Consider the following 11,509-nt stretch of genomic DNA (forward strand, 5'->3'; position numbering starts at 1 on the left):
ATCTGCCACTTCACCTAGAAATTTAAAAAACCCCTCCCTTGGCAGAGTAGTTTTGTACCAACAGACAGTTTCAGAGCTGGGTGCTTGGCAGCCAGCTGGGCTCACCCACAAGCAGAGGTTTTGCTCTCACAGGCCTGCCCCTCAGCGCCTACCACTGAAAGTCCTGGCTTAGCAAAGACACAAATGAGGATGCATCTGGGGCCAAGACAGGGCTTTCCCGGTGGTCGAGGGGTAAAGAGTCCACCTGCCAATGCAGAGGATACAGGAGACTGGGATTTGATCACTGGGTTGGGAAGATCCCTTGGAGAAGGAAATGGCAACCCACTCCAGTATTCTTGGCTGGAGAATCCCACGGACAGAGGAGCCTGGCGGGCTACAGTCCATGGGGTTGCAAAGAGTCGGACACGAGTGACCATGCACACATGCATGCAAGGGACCAGGACAGTTGAGGCCACAGTTGCTGAAGTTCTGCGGGCTTTGAAGTGATCTCTCCTGGTACATTTGTGCCTCGATTTCTTCATAGAAGTTCTTTTGAAAGCTTCCTCTCGCAATGCTGGTCAAATGTTGGGGTGGGGGCATCAGGATCCAAGGCTTCGAGGGGCCCAGGGGACTTTAGAGTTTTAAACACAAATCAGGGTTCGAGTGTCATTCACCATTTCCCCTCCTCCACTCCCCCTCTCCTTCTCGACCCATTTTGTGACTTCTGAGCAAATCGCTTTCGGGTCTGTTTATTTCCTTCTCTTCTCTGCCAAGTTTCTTGTGCCTTCCCCTTTGAACCACCAAGAGCAGGTTCAATAAATGTTAATTAGATTTAAGCTAATGGCTAGGTTTTATGAGACACGTGCGTGTATGCTAAGTCGCTTCAGTCAGGTCCAATTCTGCGAGCCAATGAACTGTAGCCTGCCAGGCTTCTCTGTCCATGGGGTTTTCCAGGCAAGAATACCGAAGTGGGGTGCCACTTCCTACTCCAGGGGATCTTCCCAACCCAGGAATTGAAATGAACCCAGGTCTCCTGCATTGCAGGTAGATTCTTTATGTGTGTATATTGTACACCTGAAACTAACACAATATTATATAAATCAACTATACTTAAAATTTTTAGAAAAATTTTTAAAAGTCAGTTAGATATTACCAGATGTTTATGGTTTTTAACTATTAGAGTATGTGTCCAGGGTCAGAGGTGACAGTCACAGAGTCTGGGTCCAGGGGCAGCGATGGGACCTTGTCAGGCGAGTTCTGGGGCTTGGCCCTGACCGCCCTTTCTCCAACTTCTGTGTAAGCTTTGCAGCTGTAATGAGGCCACCCAGCCACAATCAGAAATGTGTCACAACAACAGAGAACCACCTCAGTTCATTTGTCAGTGGATAAAAGGGCCACTGACATGCCCTAACCTAACTTCGAGAGAGGCTGGGACTGCCGTCTTCCTGGGTTTCCAGAAAACAAAATCTGATGAAAAGATAGCATCATCTCCGCCACCCCAAACACCATTCCTTCTTTATTCCCGTTAATGAAAGGCAGTAACTGGAGATGAGGGCACATCCTCGCTGGGAGAATCTCCAGTGAGTATACGAAAGGCCTCCGAATGGCATTGCAGTAAACGGGGAATCTTTATTTGATTCAATGTCTCCTGAACGTATTTGGTCACTGAGCCTGTTTTTCTGAGTTTCACTTCCCTTGGAACCCTGAGGCGCGAACTTTGGGACGTGGTCCTGTGGGTCTTGGTTCTCTTATCTGTACTAGCTGCCTCTCAGTGCCTGGCATCTGGAGCAAGAGGTGACCCTGGGGAATCCTGGAGAATGGACGGCCACCCCACCCCCGGCCCACGGTGAACCCGTGAACCCTTCTTTCTGGTACCTCCCCACCCTGCTTCCTGTGTTACACCCCCTTTTCTAGGAACTCATCACAGGGAGGGGTGGCCCTCAGGCTTTATTTGGAAGGGACCCAAACCCAACCTCTGACCCAAAGGAGACTTCCCCTTAGTCTGTTCAGGGTGAGGCCCTTCCCCCTTGTTGGGTTCCTCCTGAGACCGCACTCGCTCCCTTGCAACCCTCCTCTGTCCCCGCTGGGTGGTTCAAGCCGTTAGCAGCCCTTCTCCCTCCCAGAGCCGGGATCTGCTGTCGGGGACCCTGCGCCCCCGCTTCCGGCTTAGACCCTCATTCCTCATCACATGACAGACATCTGTGCCCCCACCAGCTCCTCCCACATCTCTCCAGGTCAAACTCCTGTGTCTTCAAATGTCAGTGAGTTTCCAGCCCCTCACGGTCCTGCCGTCCACCTCTGGCCCTGTCGTTAATGTCAAGGCTGGACTTCTCATCATCTTTGCTTGGGCTCAGCATTCCAGTTTCTGGTATCTTCTGGAATCTTGATTGGGTCATGAATCATCTTGGTGATTGGTCACTCTTTCCAGCTCTGCATTGCCTGCAGATAAACTTCCCTGGTGGCTCAGATGGTAAAGAATCCTGTTGCAATGTGGGAGACCTGAGTTTGATCCCTGGGTCAGGAAGATCCCCTGGAGAAGGGCATGGCAACCCACTCCAGTATTCTTGCCTGGAGAATCCCATGGACAGAGGAGCCCAGTGGGCTGCAGTCCCTGGGGTTGCAAAGAGTTGGACATGACTGGTGTGATTTAGCACCGCAGAGGCAGACAGACTCATGAGCCTGTATTCCTATGGCTTCATCCAAGTCACTGAGCCGGGCTGGGGAGGGGAAGATGGATTTGGAAGTTCAGGGAGGAGGGAGTGGGAAGGGTACTTACTGGGCTCACCTGCCAACCCGCTCAGAGGCCAAGTTTACATATTCAGTTGCTGTCTTGCCGGCCCTGCCCTTCCTGTGTCTGGAAACGGCCCCCAGGAACCCCTGCCGTTTTCCAATACGGTCTCCCAGGGGCTGCCATGTTCTCACCAGCCCTGTTCGTCTGCTCATGGTTAATTGGCTCAGACACAGGGTAATGACCTGATTTTCTGCTTTGTCAAAGGGTCTGGTTTGTTTCTCACCAAAGAAAGGATGTTATGTGTTCTTTCTTTTAATATTTATTTATTTGGCTTTGCCTGGTCTGAGTTGTGGCATACAGTATCTTTGGGCTTTGTTGTAGCACGTGGGATCTAATTCCCTGACCAGGGATCAAACCTGGGCCCCCTCTGTTGGGAGCGTAGAGTCTTGTCTGCTGGACCACCAGGCAAGTCCAGTTAAGCACTCTTGATCTTGAGGAAATACTGGTCTGCAGGGGGAGAGGACTGAGGCCAGCCAGCCACCAGGGCACAGGTATCCCAGCTCAGTGCCTGCCTGGCCCCGTGAGATAGACAAGCAGGCGGGGTTAACTGTGACTTTTTGTTATCATCTCCTGAAGCTTTGGAACAGTGACTAACTTTATTTTCTTGGGCTCCAAAATCACTGCAGATGGTACTGCAGCCATGAAATTAAAAGACTCTTACTCCTTGGAAGAAAAGCTATGACCAACCTAGACAGCATATTAAAAAGCAGAGACATTACTTTGCTGATAAAGGTCTGTCTAGTCAAAGCTATGGTTTTTCCAGTAGTCATGTATGGATGTGAGAGTTGGACTGCAAAGAAAACTGAGCGCAGAAGAACTGATGCGTTTGTACTGTGATGTTGGAGAAGAATCTTGAGAGTTCCTTGGATTGCAAGGAGATCTAACCAGTCCATCATCCTAAAGGAAATCAGTCCTGAATATTCATTGGAAGGGCTGAAGCTGAAACTGAAACTGCAATGTTTTGACTACCTGATGAGAAGAACTGACTCATCTGAAAAGACCCTGATGCTGGGAAAGATAGAAGGCAGGAGGAGAAGGGGAGGAAAGAGGATGAGACGGTTGGGTGGCATCACTGACTGAATGGACATGAGTTTGAGCAAGCTCTGGGAGTTGATGATGAACAGGGAATCTGGTGTGCTGCAGTCTATGGGGTCACAGAGTCGGACATGACTGAGCAACTGAACCAAACCTGAAGCTAAGGCATGTGTCTAGCACACAGGACAGAAATGGGCCAAATACAAAAAGATAGTACAAACAAGTGTATTCACTGATGGAATACAATTGGGTATATCTGCACATACATCTAATAACTCTGGAGAAAAAAAAAAAAGTCCATGGCCCTGGCCTGACGACCTGTTGGCCTCGCCCTGTTCTCAGAGGCGGGTAAGGGTGCTACCAGCCACCTCCCTCCCTGGCCTGGACCAGTCCAAGACATGACCCCAGCCTGGGCTCAATAGCTCCAGGCTGAGCTATTGAGCGGAATCTGAGAGCCGCATCAAGTGACAGAAGGCAGCAAGCAGGTGCCAAGTGATGCCATCTAAACATCTCCTCCTCTGTCGCCCCCATCTCCTCCTGCCTTGCAGCTCCCTTCTGCTCCCTTGGACTTGGCTGCACCCAAGGACCCATGCTTCAGAGAGAGGGAGTGTCCATGGCTCTCAGGGGTGCCCCTTGTGTCTCCTGGGTGGGGATAGGGGTGGGAAGTGGGGGTATGGGATGCTGGTTGGCTGAGTGGAAGGAGCGAGTCTCCAGGCAGAGCCCTTGCTAAGCTGTTCTGGGGCTGGCGGGTCCTTGGGATCCTCTGGTGAATGACCCCTTCCTGGTGGTGCAAGAGAAAGCAGAGCATCCTCGGATGTCACCAGAGGGGATGCGGCCTGAGGGGTGAAAGCATGTTAGCAGGATCTTAAAATCCAACCAGGCTGGCCGCTGAGCTCGTGCCTTGGCGTGTGGGCAGACATCTCATGTGCTTTGGACACATGCAGGTCGTGTCTTTCCCACCGCTGTGTTGGCTGGGTTACCTCCCTGGTATTTCTCCCCTTTTGGATTTCCTGGACCAACAACCTATTTACACCTGCCCCAACCCCTGCCTCACCACGAGGCATGTGGGTCCTAACCTGGCCACCTTCCTGGAATTCAGCCTGAACCAGTACTTTAGGGGAAACTTTCTGCAGTGTTTCAAGGAAGCTCTGCCCACAGAAACTAAGGAGGGGATTTCCCTGGAGGCCCAGTGGTTAGGACTTTCCAATGCAGGGGGTGTGGGTTCGATCCCTGGATGGGGAGGTCCTAGGATTCCCACATGCCTTGCGGCCAAAAAATAAAACAGAAGCGATACTGTAGCAAATTCAATACAAGACTTTCTTTAAAAAGGGTCCATATTAAAAAAAAAATCTTTAAAAAATATAAAGAAACTAAGGAGGACTCTCCAGCCCTGGGACCCTGCCATGAACACCAGCAGGTAAACACACCCCCTCGTGCCTTTCTTCCCACCCATTGAGCCCACTGCTCCCTCACCAGCCAGACACCTACCCAGGAAGACAGCCCAGAACGACCCCCTGGTCTGAGAGCGGTGGTCAAGTCTTTAAGAAGATGGAGCTGGCTTCCAAATCTAAAACTGCCTTTATTTGTGGTTGGCTCAGCGTAAGGTGCCATCACTGATCAGCAGAGTTATAAAACTGTACAGGAAGTACAAAAATAGGCTGTTTAACTTAGATAATTACCGTCACATCATCGACCTTTAAAAATACACGTAAAAATTGTACAATCTGGCAGTTTATAAAATATAAAGCTAAAAAGAGGATTTTTAGGTTCCACAAAGAGGATTGTATCACACGATTAACACATACCCATGAAACAATTAACCGTCCACAGAGAAGACACAATGGCACAGAATTTAACAAGAAAAAAAAAAAATCACTTAAAAATTAACATTTTTACCCTGACCAAATTATTCACCCTTTAATGACAAGACTACTGTAAGGCGTCCATCCCATGGAAGGATACAGTGTAACTTTTCCAGTTTTAAAATGGTCAGGGGTTGTTTATCCAAAGCAAATCTGATGTGCTTTAAGCAAGTGCAACTGTCACTAGATACACTTCAGAGTAAAAATTAAATAAATATAAATAGGTTCAATAAATAGGTCGTCGCAAAAAGAACACTACATAAAGTTAGCATCTGAGAATGGTAATGCTTTCTAGGTCAGTGGGGACGCCCCCGTCACAGCTTCCGGGACACTGAGAAGGATACTGTACCTGCCGGACACTCAGGAACAGGGGGTGAGGTGAGCCGGGTGGGGACTTTGGCTGGAAGTGTTGGGTAAGGCTGCTCCAGTGGGGAGGCTCGTTGGGATGCTGTCTTTGTGGTTTTCCAATGAATACAGAGAGGATTTAAGTCCTGATACAAGCATTGGGACCAGTGGGAAATCACTGATTCACAGAGAAAACCAAATATACAAAGAGTAGACTCTTTGGTTTAAAGGATAATTGTCCAAAAAAAAAAAAAGAATGATGACGGTCCAACCCTGGAAAGTGGAATTCCGGCTCATCTGTACAGGACACCTGGAGACTTACTTCCAGGCAAGGTCAAAGTGCACAGAGATGCACAAATGAGAACAGCCCCGGGAAACCCAAGCCTGGCCCCGGTCCAACTTCGGAGAAAAAAGCGTCCAAGAGGAGAAAGCCCTACAACCCAAAGGCCCCCCTCATATCTTCGACATCAGACAAGCCATCAGTTCACCTCCTTCATTGCGGTGATAAATGAATGGCATTCACACAAAACCTCACCCAAAGGATCAGTCAACTGAAGAAACTACTCCAAGATGGTGAAGGGTGGCCAAGGAAAAGAAACACTGGGAAATACGAAGAAGAGGGATTTTAGAAGCTGAATGATTGGAGAAAGCTCAAGAGAATAGAAAGAGCCTCCTATCAGGTGTTTTGTGCTGTCCTCCAGCCCTTCCACAGAAGGCTGTGAAAACGGGACCAGCCCACCTCCCTGGATGACCTCAAGGCTGAGGATCCGATGAACAGAGATACACAATGAGAACAGTCCCGGGAAAGCCAAGCCTGGCCACGGTCCAACTTCTCAGAAGAAAGCGTCCAAGAGGAGAAAACCCTATGACCCAAAGGGCCCCCTCACATCTTCGAGGTCAGACCAGACTCCTTCTCTCACTGCGGTGATAAATGAATGGCGCTCACACCAAACCTCACCCGAAGGATCAGGGGGAACTCTGATAAGGAACTTTCTTCTCAAGTTGGTAGGAAGCAAGCACTTAGCTGGGACTGCTAACTGGTGGATCTCCCACTGAAAGACGTGTAAGGGGTGGGAATGATGTCTCCCTGGGGAGAGCCGATGAGGACTACTGCAGAGAAAGGGGGAGATGGGAGAGGAACTTGGCGTCCAGGGTGGCAGGCATGAGACCTCAGGTGCTTTAGTGACATCACGTAACACCTATGATTGCTGAGCGTGCAGATGCTCTGGTGCCCATGACAGGTGGAGCTCTTTAAAAAATGAAGTTAAAAGGACTCAAGCAGCAGCATGAGGATTCTGGCAGGTGTGCCAAGGACAGATTCGACACAAGGTTCAATACAAGATGTAAAGAGACGATGGTGTCCTTGGGATTCCTAACAGATGTGACTAAATTCTATCTTAAAGATGAGACAGGACTTCCCTGGTAGTCCAGTGGATAAGAACCCGTCTGCCAATGCAGGGGACACGGGTTCGACCCCTGATCTGGGGGAGTTTTGATATGCCTCGGGGCAACTAACCGAAGCGCCGCGACTACTGAAGCCTGTGCGCCCCACGGCCTGTGATCTGCAAGAAGAGAAGCCACCTCGATGAGAAGCTGGTGACCTCAGCTAGAATAGCCCCTGCTCGCCACAAGTAGACAAAGCCCGTGTGCAGCAACGAAGTCCCAGCACAGCCAAAAAAAAGAAGATAAAGATGGTGTACTTGTGAAAATGCAGCCTTCCAGGAATCGTACAAGAGATCAGATCAGCGGCTCAGCTGTGACAGGACGTGGCCGACTGCAGAACCCTCTTTTCATGAAAGAACACCTTCCCGCCCAGAACAACAGGAAACCAGAATTCTAGAGACCAGGACAGGATAAACCAGATGGTGCCCGAGGTGTCAGCATGACAGGAACCCATACAAGACCTCTACAGGCCACTTGTGAGGACGGACGGGTGGCTGGGTTCTCAAAGGCGACGGAGAGAAGATGAACAGAAGGCGATTTGCTGGGTGCCAACCCCAGATGCACACCCTTCCCCACCCCTGCGTTTTCTTCGCAGTGCTGGTATTTACTCCCTGCCCGCTCTCTACCACTGGCTCACATGAAAGCCGAGGCTTGGCCTGTTTGGTTCACCTGTGTCTTTGGCACCCAATATCCTGTCCAGCACATATAGAAGTGCTCAAATAAAATACAGTGAATAAACGAGTTTGAGACAGTTGGATGGTTAAAAACTATTACCACAAGCAGAAAAGGTAGTTTAAAAAAAAAAAAAAAAAGCTGTCCTGGAGGCAAGGGGGGCCAAAACAGAGAGACGAGACAAACCCTGGGGTGGTGGGAATGACCTGGCTACTCCCCAGGGAGAGCATTCAGCAGAGACAAAGACGAGGCGGCTGACCCCCTAACCCTGCCCCCGGCGGCACGGGAAGCTGACGGTCCTTTAAATCACCCGTGGCACCTTCTCCTTTTCAACCTCGAACTGTCTCACCATCCGTCCTGGCGGAAAAGTGACCTGCAGAGTAGTATGAGAACAGCTGGGTCGGAGGCTGGCCCGGGAGCATCAGAGCTGGGAGAAGACAACGTTGGTTTTCCGTGTTCCTGAAAAACGGACAGCATCGTACGAGACATTGATGCTGACTGAGGATGCCGGGGTTCCTAGGTCTAAATGAGGTAACTGATGAGGTTTAAAGATGTAGGATAATTTTAAAACAGAGAAAGAGAGAAAATGACTTTAGGCAGATGGAAAGGAAGGGAGTTGAATTCACTGAAGGCAGAATGAGTGTTTTGGTGACTGGCTCTTGTTCAAATCCACTGCCAGAAAGCATCTTGCGAGGAGAAGAAACAGCGATTTCTCTCTGTCAGTTAGAGAAGCTTGATAGTAACGTTCTTCCTCCCGAGCGGAATCTCTGAGTTCACCAGGACCGAAATGCAGTGGTCCATCCACCTGGCTGGAGAAGGTACACAGAAAATGCTTCCTTACCTATATCCTGACTGTATTAAACCTCTAAGGCTTTCGGCAGAGAAAAGACAGAGAAATTTTTGACTAAAACTAATGTTAAAATGTTGTATCAATTTTGGGGGGGGGGAAAACCATGGTATTGACCTAATTTGGAAAATATGATTTTGAGGTTGTGTCATGCATGTACATAGTGTTGCTACAATGTTTTACTCTTCAGCATTAGAGAACCAGGGGATGGGGCTTTCCGTACCCTACAAAACAGAAGATGTATTATTCTGTTTCTTGCATTGCTTCTTCATGAGTAAGCTTCAAGTTCAGTTTAGCTCACACTAATGTAGCATTCTACGGTATGATCAAAATAAAAAGTTATTAAAATCTGCCAAGGGAAACATAAAAGCCTGCCCACAAAGGGTGTGGTGACCCTGGCCTCAGCCCTCAAGCCCCTGGCCGGTCCTGCTGGCCCCAGGGACAGAGCGGCCTCACCACCTGCCCACTGGCCAGGACTCTCCAGGTGGGCCCTGCATGTCCCATCTGGCCTGCGCCCCTCCGGCCTGTCCCTGCCTGGGTCCAAGCTTCTACCCCTCGTGGCCAGGGGACTTATCACCTCTTGCTCCCAGATGTTCCTAAATAACCCCGAGTGCCCAAGGCATGGACCCACCAAGGGCCACCATTCAGGCCACTGGTGCCCGGGGCCACGGCATCCTCTCTGTGTCTGTGAGACCTGCAGACATAGCCTCGCCTTCCAGAGTGCCGGGCTGGCCTGTCCCCTCACCGCGCCCCCACGCTCAAGGCTCTCGCCGCCCCAGAGGAAATGCTGGTCACAGTGACCTGGGAGCCTGTGGGTGCACCAGTGATCAAGGAGACCTCTCTGATCCCCAGGGACGACACCCTCTGAAGGCTCTCCCCCTCCCAGGGACCCTCTCCTCCAGGGCCCTGCTCCTGGCAGACGCCACACTTGGTGCAGCTCAGCCTAGCTGGTCCAAGAAAGGGGTGCTCCTGGACCCAGCATGCAGGCAACACGGAGGGGTCCCTCGTCTCGCTTCCTTAAAGGCCTACAGGTTGGCATCAGACAGGGAGTTTTAAAAGAAATGCGAGTCTGAAGCGAGTATATCCAGGAGAGAAGACGGACGGCGCTCCTCTCTGCCTCTGGGACCGGTCCTCCTTCTCAGACATCCCCCGATGGTCCAGCTTTCATGACCAGCGTCTTCCCAGCTCCTCCTCAGGTTGGGGGTGGGCAGGGGGGCATCACCTCTCCCTCTGCCTGGGGTTGGCATCTTCCCCTGCTGGCTGCGGAGCGGGCAGCTCAAGGCACTTGGCTTCAGGGCCTGGTCTCCCTGCTCGGCCGGGAGGCACTGGGCTGCGGCTCGTAGGGACCAGGCCCTCAGTCCCAGCGAGGCCACCAGCGTGGAGGCCGCCTGGCTCAGAGGGCGTCTGCAGTCACGGGGGGCTGGGGCTCGGGGGGCTCGTGGTAGTAGGGCTGGAAGGGCCTCTCGTGGCGGCACAGCTCCATGGCGCGGTAGGTGTGCAGGAGGAGGTGGGGGAAGCGGGAGGTGAAGTAGCGCACGAAGCCGTCGGGGAGGGCGCCCAGCGTCTCCTGCACCTCCTCGGGCAGCTCCCGGTAGTGGTGCTTCTGCAGACGGGCAGACAGACACATGGTCGGCGGAGAGGAGCCCGTGGGACCCGGGCCAGACCCCCGCTCGAGGAACACAGGCTGTGAGGCTGGGTGAAGGGACCACCAGTCCACTCCCCGGTCTCCTCCCCTTCTTTGGGGGAGGCCTTTGAGGCCGGTGCGGGGAGAGCGGGGAGCGGCAGTCAGGTGCAGGAAGGGCCCCCATAGACGGACTTCATCATCCGCTGTCCAGGCAGGAACAGGGCACCGTGCAAGCCAGTGAAGGATGCGGCGTCTGAGCCCGCTTCCCAGAGCACGGCTCCCCGCCCCAGCATCCCTGAAAAGAAGGCTCATCCAGGGGAAGGAACAGCCGCTAATGTGTCCAGTGCAGCCATGGCCGCTCAGCCTCTGCGAGCTCCTCACTTCAGGGAGGCCGGAGCACCCACGGGGAAGGGATACGAGGAGCGGGCTGTGCAGCGGCCCTGCCCGGCCCCGCCGAGCACCCTCGGCCCTCACCTTATTCCTCATGGCCCGGAGGAGATCTCGGACCGAACTGCCTTTATAGGTTCTGAATTTCCGCAGATCTAGAAAAAATGAAAAACAAAAACAAAGAAGGGAGGCAATGTAACAAACCCACCAGATTCCAAGAGAAAACAATTCCTGGGGCACCTGGAGATGAAGCAATCTTAGGACAGAAACACGACCTAACTCCGTCCTCATCGCAGAGTTTCCCAATCTGAACCTAGTGAGGGGTGGCAGCGTTAGTCTGAATTCTGCCTCCCATCATGCCCGCAGTCAGAGATGACCGCTGAGAACACCATGCCTGTCACAAACCTGTCACTCTGAGAGACAAAGGAGGACACACACGGGAGCAATGGGGTGACCGGCTATCCAAACCACAGGAAGCCTCGACCCCAGAAGCAGTATTTGGAGCCCCAAGCGACCTGGAGTTG

General features: G+C 51.9%; 1 protein-coding gene across 2 annotated transcripts in view; it reads right to left on the bottom strand.

The window, feature by feature from the left end:
- Positions 1-5,364: 5,364 nt before the first annotated feature.
- The window catches only part of ERN1 (endoplasmic reticulum to nucleus signaling 1), an 81,453-nt gene continuing 75,308 nt past the window's right edge, over positions 5,365-11,509 (bottom strand). For both annotated transcript variants that reach the window (XM_043905030.1, XM_043905031.1), the window contains exons 21-22: positions 11,073-11,140; positions 5,365-10,577 (exon numbers count right to left, since the gene is read on the bottom strand). In XM_043905030.1, the coding sequence (XP_043760965.1) occupies positions 10,368-10,577; positions 11,073-11,140 (278 nt within the window). In that variant the 3' untranslated portion in view covers positions 5,365-10,367. The remainder of the gene's footprint in view (positions 10,578-11,072; positions 11,141-11,509) is intronic.

The sequence above is a fragment of the Cervus elaphus genome, chromosome 5 (genome assembly GCF_910594005.1).
Source record: "Cervus elaphus chromosome 5, mCerEla1.1, whole genome shotgun sequence".
Lineage (NCBI taxonomy): Eukaryota > Metazoa > Chordata > Mammalia > Artiodactyla > Cervidae > Cervus > Cervus elaphus.